The sequence below is a fragment of the Maniola jurtina genome, chromosome 19 (assembly GCF_905333055.1).
Source record: "Maniola jurtina chromosome 19, ilManJurt1.1, whole genome shotgun sequence".
Taxonomy (NCBI): Eukaryota; Metazoa; Arthropoda; class Insecta; order Lepidoptera; family Nymphalidae; genus Maniola; species Maniola jurtina.
The window spans coordinates 2,439,861-2,461,651 of NC_060047.1; the positions used below are offsets into that span (position 1 = coordinate 2,439,861).

At 36.8% G+C, this 21,791-nt stretch overlaps 1 protein-coding gene across 1 annotated transcript in view; it reads right to left on the reverse strand.

Moving 5' to 3' along the window:
* The window catches only part of LOC123875014 (synaptogenesis protein syg-2-like), a 234,867-nt gene that overhangs the window by 64,830 nt on the left and 148,246 nt on the right, over window positions 1–21,791 (reverse strand). The window contains exons 4-5 of the mRNA XM_045920640.1: window positions 21,280–21,412; window positions 16,448–16,656 (exon numbers count right to left, since the gene is read on the reverse strand). Of these exons, the coding sequence (XP_045776596.1) occupies window positions 16,448–16,656; window positions 21,280–21,412 (342 nt within the window). The remainder of the gene's footprint in view (window positions 1–16,447; window positions 16,657–21,279; window positions 21,413–21,791) is intronic.

Below are 21,791 nucleotides of genomic sequence, written 5' to 3' on the forward strand. Positions count from 1 at the left end.
GCAAAGAATCTTATTATTTCACCGCGGACTTTATATCGCTGATCGGCTTTTCCGATTATAAGATATTACATCGTCTTGAGCATTATTGCTCTGTATTGTAATTTTACGCCTTAACTTCCCGCATTGTGTTACTTTTATTCTTTTTCTATAGAACATTGATATTGAGTGACGAAATAAGGCAAAGTTTCGTATCGTAAAAGGAAAACTTGACTACTCACATAGTAGTCAAGTTTTCCTTTTACGATTCTAATATTAAGCTATGGTGACGTGAAATCATAGAAAAATAAAGCTATAGGGCTACCTGTGTAGTTGTCTATTAATCGTCAAATGTTAGACCGATAATAATGCTTAATAGTAGTGGTAATGTTGTCTGCCAGGGACATAGACCCTCGACGTTTTGTTAAAAGTCCCCTATAGTAATTTAACAGGGCTCTCTCCGTCACTCGCTTCATACAATCGTAGTTCCAATTTCATTTGAAAATTAAGCAACCAAAGACCATAAAATTTTGCAGACATATTCTAGAAACTAATATCTGTGTCTGTGGTGTTTTAGATTTTTCTAAAAATATGTAGTTTTAAAATTACAGGGGCTCAAAGATTTGTATGTAAATTTCTAAGACCGCGTAACTTTGAAACCGAATATTGTAACAGAAATCTGGAAAACCACAGACATAGATATTAGTTTCTAGAATATGTCTGCAAAATTTCATGGACTTTGGTTGCTTAATATTCAAATGAAATTGGAACTACGTTTGTATGAAGCGAGTGACGGAGAGACCCCTCTTAATACCATCGCTGTCAGTAGATGACAATAAGAGCGAGTAGCGAGCGAATATGTAAATGCACGGACAATTTAAAGTCATTGTAGGCAAATAGAAGAACCGCGGGATTCCAGACGGGTCATGACGTCACAGCGACCAGCAGACATTTTAATTATGACCTGTCATCCCGGACCCCGTCGTGACGTGAAACCCCCGATGACAGATACAATCTGCCGGAGACGGGTCGAATTTAAGAGGAAATAAGACTTTTTTACCTTTTTTTTATTTTTTACCTTTTGACATTGATGTGGCTTTAGGTTTGGGTGGAGAGAATTTACCTTTTACTGGTTAGTAAAGGTTAATTTGTTTAAATTGCTTTTACCTTTTCTTCTTACTTCATAGGAAGCGACTGTGCTTTATCCATGGAGAGAAGTTAATATAGAGCTCTCTCTATTGCGTAATCCCATATAAAAAAAAAGATTCCGACGAATTGAGAACCTCCTCCTTTTTTGGAAGTCGGTTAATGACAAAGACAAAATAATCACTGGGCGTTAACCACTTTCAGAGACCATCAACCAATCACAAATGAACTTATGTTGTCCGTATTACTAAAAGAGGACCAATGTATTCAAAAAACATTCGAAATTCAATTCGTAAACATACTTAGGTTCGTAATTCGTATTTAATTGGTCACTTAAAATGGTTAACGACCACTGACTTTTTTTGTCTTTGTCATTTGTATGGGATTACGTAACAGAGAGAACCCCATATTATCTTCTCTCCGTGGACAGAATATAGCTATCAACTATTTTCTCGCTCAAGAAACACACAGTCGATGTATGATTCCATGTCAATAAATGAGATAAACATATCAATAGTTGATTACTGAATTTACACGCTGTTGATGAAGAACTCTCTCCCCCTTTCTTCTATCACAACCTTTGCCTTAGGCACTTGTCCCACTGCCGACGATTAGCAAGAACCGAATTGAGCTGATTTAAAGACAGACCAACAAATTAACAAACTTTCGCATTCATAGTATGGGTAGTGATATTAATGTTAGCGAAGCTAGCGTGAAAGTTTTAATTATCACATTGAGATAATCGCATTTGCTGTAATTAGCTAAATTTATGGTATTCCTGCTGCAAATATAAATTTTAGGTAAGAGAATGTCTGCCAATCAAAGGCGATTGCGAACATCATTTGTGTATACACGCGACAGGTCAAGATGGCAATCGGGGTGTGAGGCGGGGGGACGCCCCGCACACCCGTACGTTACTCGCGCTATCCCGCACCGGGTTAGCGCGTGGGCTGTTCGGGTATCGGGGCGATCCCACCACAATTGCCATCTCGACCTGTCGCGAACTATACCTAGTCGTTTTATAGCCTACATTTGACACCTATCAGTGTAAGTGAAGCCTCGAGGTTTTGTTATGGTAGATTATTTTTGACCCCCGACCCAAAAAGAGGGGTGTTATAAGTTTGACGTGTGTATCTGTGTATATGTGTATCTGTCTGTGGCATCGTAGCTCCTAAACTAATGAACCGATTTTAATTTAGTTTTTTTTTTGTTTGAAACGTGGCTTGATCGAGAGTGTTCTTAGCTATAATTCAAGAAAATCGGTTCAGCCGTTTAAAAGTTATCAGCTCTTTTCTAGTTACTGTAACCTTCACTTGTCGGGGATGTTATAAATTTTTAATTTACACTTGTGACGATTCAAAAGCACTTGTAATAGTTTATTTGAATAAAAATCTATTCTATTTTATTCCATTCCATTCTATTCCATTCCATTTCATTCCATTCCATTCTACAAGTTTCATAACTGCCCTGAACTGTGTCGTAACAGAACAGCGCTCAAAGATGTCAAAGAGCATAAAACGTTACATAATGTATGCCCACCTTTAAACGTAAGTAATTTAATTTATAATGGCGCGAACACATGATTACAGAGCTCGTGGAACCTTCGCTAACAAAAGATTCAAAGTAAATTGCCTCTTGGCACGAGTTGTCTAATGGATTTCAGTGGAGCGGCATATATGTAGACTAAGCCTAAAACCACAATAGCTACTTGTTGCTTAGCAAAAAGTTGCATAACAATAATAGTAGGTACTTATTATTTATGTAAAAAATAAGTAAGTACATATATTTCACACGTATCTAAAGTGGAGACATAAAACTACTTAGGATGCATTTTATATTGTAGATAACGGTTAACGCCACAACCACGATTCATGCAACTGAGTCGAAATATCGACAGTTAAAAACACCAAATTAATTGTGGAATGTTATCTACGATATAAAAATATGTCTTTATACCACGAAATGAGCTTAAAATCTCTAAGACACTTGTTACACATTTGTAGAGCGCTATCTCTTCTACTCTTATGCGTTTTTAACTTCTGCCCTACTCATCACCGAGCACGAAATACATACGCAAAGTAATAAATCTATAGTAAAATGTATCTTTACGGGATACAGTTTTATCATATACTAGCATAAGTCAAATAGTAACGTGGGTTTCTTTGAGTAAGTGACTGTATCATTATAAATTTTAAATCTGCATTAACTGAAGTTTATATTGCTACTCTAAAAACATTGCTGTGAGTAAAAGATAACACTTGTCTCCTCTTTATGTCATAGAATAATATTTTTCTTCCATCCCTGTTTTATTTACCTATTAAGAAATTATCTGTCCCGCTCATTCCATATGCCCCTGTTTTAGTGTCTATACAGCCGAAACGTACAAATATTACGTGTCTCAGCGAAGGAGAGAGGCAGCGACAAGAAAAAGTCTCTAGTGTGCTTTTTCACTTACTCTACTAAGTTTACTACTCTAACCGCTTTGTTCTGAGTAAAAGAAATTTACAACACTCGTCTCCTCAGGCTGACTGTCGCTTTGAATAGGGTAATTTCTTTGACAGTCCCCAACGCAGTTGGCTCTGCATTTACTGAGGCTTTCGCGTACTCAGCGCGTCCTTTGATGTATTCCCCGGGATGCGGTCTTGTCATATACGATTATAACTCAATTAGCAACATGGATTTATGTGTGTGTCTGTATATTAATATCATTATAGATACTGACCTACTTTATTACTATTATTTATTATTTATAACTAGCTGATGCCCGCGACTTCGTTCGCGTGGATGTAGGTTTTTTAAAAATCCCGTGGGAACTCTTTGATTTTCCGGGATAAAAAGTAGCCTATGTGCTAATCCAGGATGTTATCTATCTACATTCTAAATTTCAGCCCAATCCGTCCAGTAGTTTTTGCGTGAAGAATTAACAAACATACACACGCACACACACACACATACAAACTTTCGCCTTTATAATATTAGTGGGATTTAGTACCTTTTACCCGCGACTTCTTTAACGGTTTTACACGACTGCCAAAAAAAGGAGTGTAGGTAATGTTTTCAGGATTCATGTATGTGAACCGTGAGTTTATATTTTATTCCACCATAACTTCTAAATTCCTGTATAGGGTATCGTTAGAATCCTTACGGGGTGACACTGACTATTTTTTGGAAAATTCAATATTGCTGGGCAGTGCTTTTGCTAATTTATTGTATATATGACTTATTAGATTCTAATAGTAAAGAATCTTAATTGATTGAATAGCAATAAATATATAAAAAACCGATTGGCGGTTCGGATTAGAAAAGAGGAAGCAAATCGCTTCGTACGTGTTCGAGGAATTTCGACTACGCATGGATTCATTCTACGTATGGATGGTGAGATGGCCTTGCCATCCGTCATACGGTTTTATGACTGTCGGAAATTTGAAGCCTTGCTCTTAAAAACAAAAATCTCGCACGAAAAGAAATAAATTAGTTAAGATTCTGAGTAATTGTAGGAAAGGAAGTATAAAAAACAAAAGGGCAAAATAAATTGCTCTAAAGCTAAATTGCGTTAGGGTCGGTCATAAATTAGATAAAAGTCGTAAATTTTAACTTAGAAATCTCTACAAGTGTACAAAATTGCAATCACGTGTTATGCGAGTGGTCTAGGCAAGGCAAGAGCGTGAGAAAGCAAAAGGTACGGCCCATTAAGGGATGTTCGAAATACATTTTATTTTCAGCCAATTAGCCATCAGCCAGGGTAATTCTGTGCGCAAGAGTGAACCAATCAGAAACCGAAATTTCGCTGGGTTTTTTTTCATTTCAGATCATGGGCGTGAACAAAAGATATCCGTGTGGACGTTTTAAGGCTACACTGGGGGACCGAGAGGGACATTCGATTGAGGTCTGGCTCAACGTGCAGTAGAGCCTAACAGTGAATATTAAAGTGTAGAAATATATTGCAATTGTATAGTTAATAATAGAAAAATTATAAATAGAATAAAATAGTGTGTATCCGGGCCAGCAGAAGCTGATATAGGGTGATGTACTAATTTACATTTAATTTTAAACTAGATTATTTGAAAATCAGTTCCAAAAATCTTGAGTAAAGAATTATTTTACAAACTAAATTAGAGATGATATTATTATTTGGATATTAGGAGGTGTTACAATATTGTGTATAACTATTAGATTTGCATCCAAAATTATAGAAATGGGACATTTCTCTTTGTGGAACTAGGATTCAAATATATCTAGAATAAATAATGAATATATTATAATTTACGCATAATGTGTGTCCTTAAAATTTACTTTATTATGGAAGTAAGAATTATAGATAATATCTCTATTGATTATGTGGGCATGTGTGTATTTTAGATAAAATGGTGTACATAATATTATATAAAGCCGAAAGGGTTTTTTTGTTTGAATATTTGCTTTTCCCTTTCAATAATTAGTATGGCTTAGGAAGCAAATGTTCGGCCGGGAATTAATTAATGTAATAAAGTTACTTAATTCCCAGTCTAAATAATAAATTCAGTTTCTCTTCTTTTTTTCTAAATACTCAACTGTATGAGTAAATAAACAATTATTTACCAGAAATAAATGCACTTGGGTATAACTATCATCTTTTATTTGCTATATTTAGATACATTTTCCTAGACATTTAATAATGGAGATTCAATTTGTTTGGAGGCTAGACTATCGTATTGTAATATTAACAAAGCCAAAGATACGAAGAAACCATGTATCGAACTAACTTGAGCTCCAATATTAAGATTTTCTCATATGACCTATTTACCAATCACAATTCCTATTATTAAGTAAAAATTAGGTTAGGTTTTTTTTTCAGCAGTGCACCTATTTATAATACTAGCTCTTATTCAGCATTAAATAGGGAATAAAATTGAATTAGCAGTCTAATGCAGTCTGATGGAATGACACTTGTCGTTACAATTATAGATTTGGTAGAAAAATTACTCAATAGCTAAAATAAGGTGGTGTGCTATAAACTACTAGCTACCGCGGTATAAACATCGTCTTCATCAACATGAACAGCTTTCACCGGCTCACTACTGAGCGCGGACTTCATAGAGAACTCTCGATCAAGTTTACCTTCATCATATGGTATTTTATACCATTATGTGAAATTCTCACGATGGTTTTTCCTTATACTTTTATTATCACAAAACGATTAGTGCTAATATACCAAGAATGCTCTCCACTACTAAAGATAATAGGGTTGGCTGGGTTCGAATCCCAGGCTAAAGACACCTTAAAGGGACCTTGTCGAGGATACTTTCGAGTAACAGCTAAATTTCATCTACCTACTAAAATACCCTGAACGAGACAATGGAATACACGCTGCCTCCGGAGGACAGATGGCGAGGCAGGTAGGTACCTTTTTTTTTATGGTGTACCGATCTTTCCCAAACAGCATTTTAGGTAACATTATCTGTTAAAACCGACGCCAGCTGAATTTGTGAATCACCGAGTTTTTGAATAGATAAAAATACTAGTTTTGCTGTACTTTGTAATTCCTTTGCTTGATATTATATGGTACATGGTTGATTGGTGACGTACCAGCAGCGAGATTCCGGCACAAAGCAAACACGTCATGTCTTTATACAGCTGGACTCTCCGAACTAATAAATTGGCCAATTTATTGACAATCAATCAAACAAATATATATATATATACAAAAATACCATGGTTTTGGGGCGAGCCCAGAGCTCATTGAAAAGAACCTAGGTTTCCGTACCTAGGCAAATTGAAACCGCTTCGCAGCGAAATAGGAGAGTCCAAGTGCTGTGCCCCGATAACAATGCTAAAAGACTGAGATTTCAGTGTAGGGCTCCCCCCGTGCTTGAGGAATGCCGGTTGGTCTCAAACCGATGGCCTAAATAAGGCAAATACACGTATCAACTGATTTTCCACACTAACAGGACGTTCTAAATTAGCAAATCTCTCCACTCATTATATCTATTTTGAGGAGTTGAAATTTTACATTAATTTTTTATAATTCAATCCGTGTAAACCTGTTAGCTGGTCGAGAAGTCTACGTGTTCACCCAACGTACTGTACCAATTAATTACTTGTAAATAACTCATGACTTAAATACCTAGGTGTTTCTATAATTCAGCTGAGTTTATTTCTTATTTTATCTCTTCATAATGCCTAATCTTAACCACTAGTATAGACGATCACACCGTACCATCACAGAAATTTGATGCCGAGTGACCAGGGATCTATGTACGTATTCGAAATAACGATATGACTAGATTTACATTAACATAAAAATAACACAACGTAGAAATTGTGATTGGGTATTTGAGAGAGAAAAATTTATAAACTTACATTACTATTTATAAATTATAAGTTTTAAGGACACACTGCATGTTGTTTTATATTTATATGTTGTACATTTACATTTATTTATGTATAGGGGGAGCAGGAGAGCAGAAATAAGCTGTATGTCTTATAAATGTAAAATTTACAGGTTTTCAGAAGATACTACAGAGATCGAGCTATTATTCCTTGCTTATTTCTCAGACTTAATTTTTTTCAAACTCTGAGAATACATATAATCAAAGCAGACCCAAACATGTGATTGCAATTAGTATCAGTATTATATTAGTATTAAAAATACGGCTTCGCGACTTATGAAAGTTATTCAAATAAAATTTAAAATAGTACCAAAGTAGGTAAAAGAAATAGGGTCAAATTGAAAAAAAAAAAAGGATGTCTTCAGGTAGAAAAGGACGTAGAACAAAGCAAGTAGGTGCGGGGCAAAGCGATGTTAGTACCGTAGAATCGAGCGAGCAAACAACGACCTTAGGGAATGCTACATTAGAGTTGATTTTGAAAAAAATCACCGAATTCGAAGCAAAATTACAACAGTTAAATTCAAATACCGGTTCAAATGAAATCGCGAGCATTTCTTCACACGAGTCGAACGGGATTAATGAAAATGAAAAATCTGATAGGCAGGGGTCAAATCTTGAAACCGCGAGCACAAGTACATTATCTGAGACCCGGAATTTATATGTTGTACAGCCGTCAGTAACTAAACCAAATTTCGACGGAAAACCATTCACTAACCCCATCGTTTTTCTAAAACGATTAAAGAAATATATAAGGGCGGTAAATGGATTAGATCGCGAAATAGATATAGCGTTAGGTTGCATCTCGGGGCATGCTCGGAAGGTTATGGACTTGTATTCGAAGGGCTGGACTACGTTCGCTGACTTCGAGATTGATTTTAGACGAAATTATTGGACCGAACAAATTCAGGAATCTATAAGATATAAATTGATTAATGCGGTATATTCAAGCGATTCGGGAATGTCGATGTCCGAACATTTTGCTGAGCAAGCAGAATCAATGCAGTCATTAACTATTGCGTTTAGTGAGAGAGATTTGGTCAATTCTATTATGCGACATTATGCTATAGATATACAGCGATTATGGTTTACTAGAACAGAGGAAGTTAGCATCATGAACGGAGCGAAATTTCTTCGAAACATAGAGCAAAATATTGTTGAAAAACCTAGGCAAATTACGAGAGGTACTGTTAGTAATAATTACAGAGGTAGACGATACAATGAGTCATCATCGAGACGACCTATTGTAGCAACAATGTCAACAAGAAGTTGGAGAGCTAGGGGAAATTCGACGAGGGGACGCGGCTATCGTGGTCGATTAGGTTCTAGGGTTAACTTTAACAGGCCTACGGTATCCGAATCTAAACAAATTAGGCCGGCTATCACGTTCGTGAAAGAGGGCGAGGATCTTACTGTGTCTAAGAATGTGGGGGAGGGATCATCAAAAAACTAGAATGCCCAACACAAACGAGGTCAAATCAGTTAGTCTTGTGTGGCACGGGCGTCAGAAAGACCTCAGATCACGAAAGGACAGGTGTAGTCTATAGGATCTTAATTAATAGTGGATGGAAGCCAGGACAGAGTTTGGGGACCGGAGATAAGGGACTTAAACGGTTATTAAGAGGCGGCGTTGATTATAACGAGTATAGTAGTCAATTTGAAATTAGGAGTATAGGAATCTTATTGGAAAACCAATTTGAAAATGTGGCAGAGTGTAATGAGTTAGGCGTGTCTTGTGAAACTTGTATGAGGAGAGGTTTGAATGTGTACACAATGTATCATGAATTAGATGAACAAACCGATGTGAGTGTTGATTATTCTTTACCTAGGTTACCTGAAGTATGTGTTAGACTGTATGGAAGAAGTATGAGTGCACTCATAGATACGGGAAGTCAGATTAGTGGAATAACTAGGGAATTGTACGACTCTATTCTAAGAGAACATGGGACATTGCCAGAGATCGCTATTCCAGCAATTCAAATACAAGGCGCGTTTGGATCGCGAAGTGAAAGCACAAATCGGTTAGTGCTAATAGAGTTTCAGTTAGGTAGTACTTTAGTTGAAGCACCTGTACTAGTTATGCGACGTCTTCCTAGGTCATTGATACTAGGATACGATTGGTTAGAGCGGGTAAAAGGAATAGTGAACTGTAATGGTGAACACACTTTGACTATTGAACATATGGGCGTTAGGTCTTGTGTTAGGCTGAATTCGGACTGCAAAATCGAAAGGTTAGGGGGAGAGACGAACGCAGCCACGATCAATTTAATATTAAATCAAAACTCTAGGCCAGTGGAACAAAGTGTATTAGACATGAATTTAGATAGTGAGAAATTTAAGGGATTAAAATTAGATGACGCGAACTTAAGTAATGAACAAAAGGAATTATTACTACCTGTGTTAAACAAACACTGTAAGGTATTTGCGGAAGGTTTAGGTTTGACAAACAAGTACGAACACGTTATTGAGCTATTAGACGAAACACCTTTTGTAAAACACAGTTATCCGGTACCTTTGGCGTATAGAGAACAGGTAAAAACCGAATTAGAAGAGTTAGAAAAACTAGGCGTGATCAGACAGGAAGCGACTCCTTACTGTAGTCCTCTCACTTTCACTAAGAAGCGAGATGGGTCAATAAGACTCTTATTGGACGCACGAGAGTTGAATAAGAAAATGGTAGGTGACGCGGGCGCGCCTCCACTCACATCTGAGATTTTACAATCCTTTCATGGAGTAAATTATATCAGTTTAATTGATTTGAATAATGCCTATTTTCAAATACCTTTGCATAAAGATTCTAGGAAGTATACTGGGTTCTCGTTCATGGGGAAGACGTATACTTATAATGTTTTACCTCAAGGTTTAAAAACTTCTGTAGCAGGGTTCTCGAGAGCAATGGATTATATCCTAGTAGGAGTACGAGAGTTTTGCGTAAACTATTTAGACGACATAGTCATATTCACTACGGGGGACATAAAGTTACACTTAGAACATTTAGATCGAGTGTTAGATAAATTAGAAACCGCAGGCTTAACTGGAAGATTAGAGAAGTGTCGGTTCTTATGTGTAGAGGTAAAGTTGTTAGGACACATAGTAAATACTAACGGGGTACGTATGGATCCTGAACGGGTTAAAGCTATATTAGACTTCCCTATACCTCGGACTATAAAACAATTACGAGGATTTCTGGGATTAATAAATTATTTCAGAAGATTTATCTCAAAATACAGCGAAGAGGTTAAACCACTGTGCGACCTATTAAAACAAAATACGAAATGGTCATGGACAGAGGAAATTAATGATTGTTTTGAAAGGGTCAAGAAATTGTTTATAGATACGATACTTCTTGTACACCCAGATCCTAAGGGAACTTATTATTTACAAACCGATAGCAGTAATTTGGGGGTTTCGGGTTATGTCTATCAATTGAATGAAGCAGGTGAAGAACAAATATTAGGGTTCTGTAGTAAAGCATTGACAGAGACAGAACGCAAATGGACAGTTACTGAACAAGAACTATGGGCCATCATTTTCAGTTTGTCAAAGTTTGAAACATATTTGAGAGGAGCGAATTTAGTCATTAGGACTGATCATAAAAGCCTGATATTCTTGCAGACGTGCAAATTATTGAGCGCTAGGATGATACGTTGGGTACATTATATAGGGAGATTTAATTACACAGTCGAACATGTGAAAGGTAAACTAAACATTGTAGCAGACGTATTGTCTCGACATTTAAAGGGGACCACCGATGTATTAACTAACAAGGTCACGGGGCCTGAAATGAATCTATTTAAAACATCATTAGGACGATTAGTGCGGGAGCGATGGAGAGAGATAGGTAGTTATCAAAGTCGCGACAAGACTGCTAGTGAGATAATTAGACGCGTGCAAACAGCAGACACTTCTGAATCAAAGTACTACGTGCTTAAAGAAGGGATTCTTTATAGAAGAGACATAAAAGGGGATATCTTAAGGTTATATGTTCCCGAGAACATACTAAGGGATTTGATAGTTAGCATACATGAAGAAGTAGGTCATTTCGGGCGATACAAGGTTTATGCTCTGATGAAACGTCAATATTATTTCCCAAATATGTCTCGTATAATAGGTCGTGTTGTAAGAGCTTGCGAGGCATGTCAAAAGTCAAAACATGCTTTGGAAACGCACACGGGGCCGATAAAAACTGTAATAGCGAAGGAAATAGGAGAGAGAGTTTTTTGCGATATTTTTGGACCTTTACCGGCAGGACGATTTGGTTTTAAATACATATTCGTAATGCAAGATGCTTATAGTAAGTTAATCAGACTATACCCACTACGCCAGGCTAGTGGGAAGGCTACTTTAACTTGTGTAAAAAAGTTTCATAAGCAGGTCACAATTAAGACATTATGTTCAGACAGAGGCGCGAACTTTACTTCAAAAGTTTTCGAGTTAGGTATTCGCCAACTAGGTATCGAATTAACGCACACATCTGTTAGAAATCCGCGGCCAAATTCGACAGAGAGGGTTAATAAAGAGTTAGGTAGATTATTCAGGACGTATTGCGACAAATCGCATCGTTCATGGGTAGATCTATTATCGGATATAGAAGATTGTTATAATCAGGTAATACATACTACAACGGGATATTCGCCAAACGAGATTATATATGGAAAACGTACTCTGCTATCGACTGATTTCAACACTGACTCATCGGTGAGGACAGACTTACAGGGTGAACCGTTAGAACAGATTCGACAGCAGGCACGACAAAACATAGATAAGGCGGCCGAAAGTAGACAATTACATTATAACAAAAATCATAAGTTAATACAATTCGAAATCGGAGATTTAGTGAAACTTAAGACTTTTACGAAGTCAGATGCGGATAAAAAGTTGACAAAAAAATTCATGCGCTTATATGAAGGACCGTACATAATAGGGGCAGTTCCATATAATAATGTATATACATTAATAGACGTTCATACTGGTAAAGTTAAGGGTAACTACAATGCCATTCATTTGTTTAGGTACTATGTAGATAAATAGAAAGATAGGTAAAACTAGAGTATTAAAAGGGACAGAAAACAGGTAGTTTGGGGTACACTAAACAAAGAGATACCTGAGTTAAATAGCTATGGTCATGCCCGAGGGTATAATAGATAGGCGTAGGAGGTCTGATACTAGCGTTCTAATACAGATAAGGGGAAAAATAGATTTTGAAACGACTAGTACAGCTGCAGGGACAAAAGGAGCTACGTGTATTAAAAATCTATTTTGGGGGAGCGTGAGATGGCCTTGCCATCCGTCATACGGTTTTATGACTGTCGGAAATTTGAAGCCTTGCTCTTAAAAACAAAAATCTCGCACGAAAAGAAATAAATTAGTTAAGATTCTGAGTAATTGTAGGAAAGGAAGTATAAAAAACAAAAGGGCAAAATAAATTGCTCTAAAGCTAAATTGCGTTAGGGTCGGTCATAAATTAGATAAAAGTCGTAAATTTTAACTTAGAAATCTCTACAAGTGTACAAAATTGCAATCACGTGTTATGCGAGTGGTCTAGGCAAGGCAAGAGCGTGAGAAAGCAAAAGGTACGGCCCATTAAGGGATGTTCGAAATACATTTTATTTTCAGCCAATTAGCCATCAGCCAGGGTAATTCTGTGCGCAAGAGTGAACCAATCAGAAACCGAAATTTCGCTGGGTTTTTTTTCATTTCAGATCATGGGCGTGAACAAAAGATATCCGTGTGGACGTTTTAAGGCTACACTGGGGGACCGAGAGGGACATTCGATTGAGGTCTGGCTCAACGTGCAGTAGAGCCTAACAGTGAATATTAAAGTGTAGAAATATATTGCAATTGTATAGTTAATAATAGAAAAATTATAAATAGAATAAAATAGTGTGTATCCGGGCCAGCAGAAGCTGATATAGGGTGATGTACTAATTTACATTTAATTTTAAACTAGATTATTTGAAAATCAGTTCCAAAAATCTTGAGTAAAGAATTATTTTACAAACTAAATTAGAGATGATATTATTATTTGGATATTAGGAGGTGTTACAATATTGTGTATAACTATTAGATTTGCATCCAAAATTATAGAAATGGGACATTTCTCTTTGTGGAACTAGGATTCAAATATATCTAGAATAAATAATGAATATATTATAATTTACGCATAATGTGTGTCCTTAAAATTTACTTTATTATGGAAGTAAGAATTATAGATAATATCTCTATTGATTATGTGGGCATGTGTGTATTTTAGATAAAATGGTGTACATAATATTATATAAAGCCGAAAGGGTTTTTTTGTTTGAATATTTGCTTTTCCCTTTCAATAATTAGTATGGCTTAGGAAGCAAATGTTCGGCCGGGAATTAATTAATGTAATAAAGTTACTTAATTCCCAGTCTAAATAATAAATTCAGTTTCTCTTCTTTTTTTCTAAATACTCAACTGTATGAGTAAATAAACAATTATTTACCAGAAATAAATGCACTTGGGTATAACTATCATCTTTTATTTGCTATATTTAGATACATTTTCCTAGACATTTAATAATGGAGATTCAATTTGTTTGGAGGCTAGACTATCGTATTGTAATATTAACAAAGCCAAAGATACGAAGAAACCATGTATCGAACTAACTTGAGCTCCAATATTAAGATTTTCTCATATGACCTATTTACCAATCACAATTCCTATTATTAAGTAAAAATTAGGTTAGGTTTTTTTTTCAGCAGTGCACCTATTTATAATACTAGCTCTTATTCAGCATTAAATAGGGAATAAAATTGAATTAGCAGTCTAATGCAGTCTGATGGAATGACACTTGTCGTTACAATTATAGATTTGGTAGAAAAATTACTCAATAGCTAAAATAAGGTGGTGTGCTATAAACTACTAGCTACCGCGGTATAAACATCGTCTTCATCAACATGAACAGCTTTCACCGGCTCACTACTGAGCGCGGACTTCATAGAGAACTCTCGATCAAGTTTACCTTCATCATATGGTATTTTATACCATTATGTGAAATTCTCACGATGGTTTTTCCTTATACTTTTATTATCACAAAACGATTAGTGCTAATATACCAAGAATGCTCTCCACTACTAAAGATAATAGGGTTGGCTGGGTTCGAATCCCAGGCTAAAGACACCTTAAAGGGACCTTGTCGAGGATACTTTCGAGTAACAGCTAAATTTCATCTACCTACTAAAATACCCTGAACGAGACAATGGAATACACGCTGCCTCCGGAGGACAGATGGCGAGGCAGGTAGGTACCTTTTTTTTTATGGTGTACCGATCTTTCCCAAACAGCATTTTAGGTAACATTATCTGTTAAAACCGACGCCAGCTGAATTTGTGAATCACCGAGTTTTTGAATAGATAAAAATACTAGTTTTGCTGTACTTTGTAATTCCTTTGCTTGATATTATATGGTACATGGTTGATTGGTGACGTACCAGCAGCGAGATTCCGGCACAAAGCAAACACGTCATGTCTTTATACAGCTGGACTCTCCGAACTAATAAATTGGCCAATTTATTGACAATCAATCAAACAAATATATATATATATACAAAAATACCATGGTTTTGGGGCGAGCCCAGAGCTCATTGAAAAGAACCTAGGTTTCCGTACCTAGGCAAATTGAAACCGCTTCGCAGCGAAATAGGAGAGTCCAAGTGCTGTGCCCCGATAACAATGCTAAAAGACTGAGATTTCAGTGTAGGGCTCCCCCCGTGCTTGAGGAATGCCGGTTGGTCTCAAACCGATGGCCTAAATAAGGCAAATACACGTATCAACTGATTTTCCACACTAACAGGACGTTCTAAATTAGCAAATCTCTCCACTCATTATATCTATTTTGAGGAGTTGAAATTTTACATTAATTTTTTATAATTCAATCCGTGTAAACCTGTTAGCTGGTCGAGAAGTCTACGTGTTCACCCAACGTACTGTACCAATTAATTACTTGTAAATAACTCATGACTTAAATACCTAGGTGTTTCTATAATTCAGCTGAGTTTATTTCTTATTTTATCTCTTCATAATGCCTAATCTTAACCACTAGTATAGACGATCACACCGTACCATCACAATGGTATTAACAAGTGTAAATTAAAAATTTATAATACCCCCGACAAGTGAAGGTTACAGTATCTAGAAAAGAGATGATAACTTTCAAACGGCTGAACTGATTTTCTTGGATTATAGCTAAGAACACTCTCGATTAAGCCACCTTTCAAACAAAAAAAAACTAAATTGAAATCGGTTCATTAGTTTAGGAGCTACGATGCCACAGACAGATACACAGATACACACGTCAAACTTATAACACCCCTCTTTTTGGGTCGGGGGTTAAAAAAAGCACCTTCTTTTAAGCCTCGAGTTAGTATAGAGTGAGAAACTATATGAATAGACACTAGGCGAACTCACTTGCCTCGCTTGCTTGGTGCAGTGCCAATTTTGACTGCATCATCCATTTCCATACAGGTGTGACTGCAGTCAAACACTAACTCGCCGTTTAAATAAAAATAACACTAAGTTATTGAGGCTACTACGTTTAGCGCATTGCAGGACACAGCAGGTAGGCAGCAAGCAAGCAAGACATCGCTGGTGAACGTCTTCCTAAGGGCACCTCCTGTGGGGATGATCGTTGGGACTGGTTGAACTCAATAGATGACTATACTAGTCAAATCACACTAATATTAATAAAGGCAAAAGTTTGTATGTGTGTGTGTGTGTGTGTATGTTTGTTACTCCTTCACGCAAAAACTACTGGCCGGATTTGGCTGAAATTTGGAATGAAGATAGATGATATCCTGGATTAGCACATAGGCTACTTTTTATCCCGGAAAATCAAAGAGTTCCCACGGGATTTCGAAAAACCTAAATCCACGCGGACGAAGTCGCGGGCGTCAGCTAGTCAGATATACAATCAGACAGAATACAGAAACTTACCTATGACAATGAGTCGTATCTGAAAGTTCCTCGTCGGCGAGTTCTTGAAGTCCACTCGGCATCTGTACGTGCCCTCGTCATCCAGCTGCACCGAGCTGAGGGTGAGCGAGGCTGGTCGGGCCACCGTCGCGAAGTACGCCCGAGGTCCAAATGCGCCTGGGTCTGACCACTGTAGCGCCTTGTTGAATGATCGACCTCGGACATCGAAACTGCAACAAAAACTTATATTAGGTCAAGGTCATTTTCAATACTTGATTCTGTAAATTTAAATTAGGGACCAAACTTGCCTATCTACTTGATTGTAAATACTATACGGTTTCTTTATGCTATTATAAATTAATTACTTTGTAACAATTTTCTTTATTTCGCTTTCTATATATTCATTTATTTTGTTTCAAAAATCTAAAAACATTGAAAGGCACAAAATAAGGACATGAAATTTATAATTTTAAATATTCAATAACGACCTCTACAAAAAGTACCAACCTCACCTAATCCAAAAGTTCAACATTAAGTGCAGATGGCGCGTGCGAACTTATTTTATACGTACTAGACATACATACAATATTATAACATAAACAAAACTGAGCATCTGTACGATATTCGTTATCCTCTTGGTCATAACGAGAATTGAAATCATAACACCTGTTCATACCAAGGGAACGATTATAAGTATCAAAGCAGCAATAATAGCCCTGGACGGAGCGAATGTTTTACGGTGATAATGCCTCCATAAAAAGCCTACTTAAATTGTTAAATTTCCCCGCGAACAGCAGGGGTGTACAATCAAATCATCTTGCAAGCTTCTTGCCGTATAAATTTAATGCTGGGAGCCAGTGGGAAAATTATACAGCTTTATAAAAGCGGGAAGTTTGTCTGTTTATCTTTAATCTTTACCTGTGTGCCGTTAGAGCTATTTCAAAATATTAAAGTTACTAGATGATGCTTGGGACTCTGTTCACATTGATTTAGGTTTTTAAAAATCCCATGGGATCAATTTTTTGGGATTCTCTGTAACGTGGTCGCATGACAGAGATCACTTCAAAGCAATAAGGCCGCCAAATTGTACTAATATTTTTGTTGTGTAACGTTTTACTATTGTATTTCTTTTTATGATGGTGTACAATAAATCATATTTCTTTTCTATTCTACCCTCTCGAAATTTTCACCGGCTCTCGGACTATCAGACGAAGCTCGGAAAATTGGGAAAACGTAGTCTCTGTCCGGAAATTGAAAAACTTCAGCGTCGCCTCTTGTATTTTATTCTAGAATTTGACAACGCCTTGGCGGCAAAATGAATTTAGGCCCGGACCATGTGCCAATTTACGCACTTCTAGGGATCCCTAGTAAAATAAAATATTTAAAAAATAAATTTCATGTAGGAAAACTAGTATATCTTACTACATCTGTGATTCTACCACCGTTTCGGAATGCAAATTTTACTGAGAAGAGCCGGGAAGAAATTCAGCAGTCGCTCTTTTCAAACCATAAAAAGTTACAATAAGTAACAACACAACACACCATCTTGTGAGCAACTAAAAGCACAGCCAATTGCTTCTATGCAACTTTATCACTAAGGAATCCATTAATTGTATAACCTTGACTTAGTAAGTGTGTTTTTATACAATACTTAAATAAAACAAGGAACCTTTATACTTTCGTCCATCTGTAATGTCTGTCTGTCAGGCTCGCGCACCGAGGGTACTGTACTCGCGTATAATTTTCTACATTTTGCAAGATAAATAAAAAAGAATTATATACGCGTATATTATTATGTTTAAAAATAAATAAAAATCTGTTTTAGAATATACAGGTAAAGCCCTTTTATATGATACCCCACTTGGTATACTCGTAGTTATCTTACTTTGAAAATTGAAAATACTAATTACTATTTATAATTTTGTTCATGAACACATTCTTTTTTTGTGATGCAAGTAACCACAAATTTACGGTTTTCAGATTTCTCCTTTACTTGTGCTATAAGACCCTACCTACCTGCCAATTTTCATGATTTTAGGTCAACGGAGTACGGAACCCTTTGTATGCGAAATGAACTCGCACTTAGCCGGTTTTTATTAAAATGGAATAGCCACCTTGCTTGTTTATTCCCTGTGTTATCTTAAATTCGTTTTATGGACATTTCCATTATAAAATTGGGAAATTTTATCGCAATATTTTTGCTATAGAAATTACTTTCGGCTTTTTTATCGCAGTTCAATATTATTGTTGCAAATGGAATCTATTGAACAATCGAGTGTTTGAAAGCTAGTCGAATTAGTATCTGATTATCAAACGTCAAAACACGCGCTTAATATGAGAGCTTCTATGAAATACTGGCATGTGACGCCACAATGATTTAACGTGTTTTTTTAGTTTAATCGATAATTAAAAATGGTTATTACACTTAAAAATAATAAACGACGTGGATTTTACGTATTTTTGAAGACCTATTTATAATCACTGAGAAATAATTTATTTTTCACATAGGCAAATACCGTATTGAAATAGGACAGCATTGTAAGGACAAATTCACTCAAGGTGACCATACATATACAGATCGTATGACAAATCTTATATCATTTCTAACGATTCAAATTAATTTTTAACACGTGTAAATTAAAAATTTATAACACCCCGACAAGTGAAGGTTACAGTAACTAGAAAATAGCTGATAACTTTCAAACGGCTGAACCGATTTTCTTGGATTATAGCTAAGAACACTTTTGATCAAGCCACCTTTCAAACAAAAAAAAAACTAAATTAAAATCGGTTCATTAGTTTAGACTTTAGGCGCTACGGTGCCACAGACAGATACACAGATACACCGACACACAGATACACACGTCAAACTTATAACACCCCTCTTTTTGGGTCGGGGGTTAACAATATTCTAACATGCAACATAATAATATTATGCGCTGTCGTTGCCAGAAAGCCATACCACCCTCCTGAATTAATTTCACGCTGCTCTTTACGGAAAAATTAAAAGATGCAAACTCTCCAAAAAATACCCATTTTAATTGTGGTGAGCTAATGAGCTCGCGTGAAATGTCTTAAGTGCGTTTCGTTGTTAAGAGCCTTTTCTGAGCGCTAATTGGATTCACTGTAGTCGGCTTCCGCTTATCCATTTAGGGTGACGCGAACGGTTCATTAGCTACGTCTTCACCAGTTTAAGTTTGGCGTTTACTAGTTTACTACATCGATAAACGAGACAGTTTTCGCTAACTACAGGCATAACGCACAAAGGCCGATTCACACCAAGCACGTACACGTGAAACGTGCGTAGTGACGCGCGTGAATCCGTAGACATATTACTTGTAACTGCACGCATTAAGGAAAACGCTATCGCTTTTTGTATGATAAACAACTAATGATCCTCTTAAATTAAGGACTAAATTCGTACTTTTGGCATAGGAGATAGAGCAAATATGGCGAATGAGTTCTCAATATATACGCACTATATGTTTTACAGATCAGTCTTAATATTCCACGTGTTTAGGCTTGTAAAATCGTAACGTAAGGTCCCATCACACTTGATTTGCTGCGGGCTTGGGCTCGAAGCCTTTTATTGTCCTCAAATTCGTAAGGGCAGCGCTATTCAGTCGTAAACATCAAATTATTCCTCGAGAGCACTCCAGAGTTCCATTAGACCTCTGTTGTAAAAAAATCTTTATCTTTTGTTAGAGACTGAAAATGTTTACTACGTGCAGGGTTGCCAAACGTAATAATTGATTGAGAGGGGGATTACCCCTTTTTTTAGGGTTCCGTACCTGAAAGGACCCTATTCCTAAGCCTCCGCTGTCCGTCCGTCCGTCTGTGTGTCTGTCAGTGGGCTGTATCCTGTGAATCGTAAGAGATGGAGAGTTGAAATTTTCACAGAATGTGTATTTCTATTGCTACTATAATAATAAATAATAAAAATTTCAAGATTGCTGCCATCAAAATTAAAGTGTTACTTCTTGTACGATGCTACTTCGTGTGCCAGTCCGACTCACACTTGGCCGTTTTTTTAAAACAACAAGTCTTGGCTGCAATCAGAACTGCTAGCAAGTTATGATGCACTTCTGAAACGAATGTGAAGTCTGCCAATCTGCACTAGGCCAGAGTGGCAGACTATGGCTTAACCTTTCTCATTCTGAGAGGAGACTAGTGCTCGGTAGTGGGGCGGCGATGCGTTCATCATGATCATGATGATTAAGATGACGAAGATGATGATGAAGATGATGATAGATTTATATTATTGATACGCAAATGACCTGTAGCAACCCTATATCCCAGGGCAACCTCTCGGAGTTCTATTGAAACAAGCTAATAGCTTCCAATGTTATTCAAGTGAAAAACTCTGTTGGAAATTAATTAGCTAGTCATTGAACTGTGAAAATCATATTAAATTAATTTCTACTGATGTTTGACTTTGTGGTTCTTTGACCTAAATCGACTGCAGCTCTAACAATGGAAGATACAGGCCTAACTGAAAAATAAATATATAAAAAACCGACCAAGTGCGAGTCAGACTCGCGTCCTGAGGGTTCCGTACTACAGTCGTATTTTTTCGCTATTATACATAAAAATTTTAGGTCAAAAATATGGATATTTAGACGCCAGTGACTTTTAACATAAGCATATTTCCTTAAAAGCATAGTTCTTCAATATCTACAACATTTCTAAAAATTATGAAGCTTGTACCTACTACATTTACGGGGTGAAAAACGTTATCGCTTTTTGTATGGACAAATAAACGATCCTCTTAAGTGTGGTTGTAAGTTGTAACATTTTCATTTAACATCCCTTATACGTGTTATCTTTTAAAAATAAATTAAAAATCCAATCACCTGTATATAGGTTTTCCACCGCTTTTCCGAAACCAGAGCACCATGTATACTCGGTCCTCGTTGGTGTCCGGTGTGACGTCACACGGTAGGGACGCCGTTCGCCCCAGCACTGCGTCCACCTCCACTGTTGATACTGAAAAGAAGAAAACGATAATATTTTAAAGCAAGCAACGCAATGACAATGATAAGCTGTGATAGCCTAGTGGTTAGGACGTCCACCTCCTAATCGGAGGTCGGGGGTTCGATCCCGGGCATCCTCAAAGTTTTCGGAGTTATGTGCGTTTTGCTGTAACGGTGAAAGAAAACATCGTGAGGAAACCTGCATGCGTGAGAGTTCTCCAAAATGTTCTCAAGGGTTTGTTAAGTCTGCCAATCCGTACTTGTCTAGCGTGCTAGACTATGTCCAAAACCCTTCTTACTCCTATAGTGAAAATCGGTCCCCCGTGCTCTATAGTGAAAATCGGTTTTTCGTTTTTGTGTCGAGGGTTTTTTAAATTTTCAGTTGTTTACAT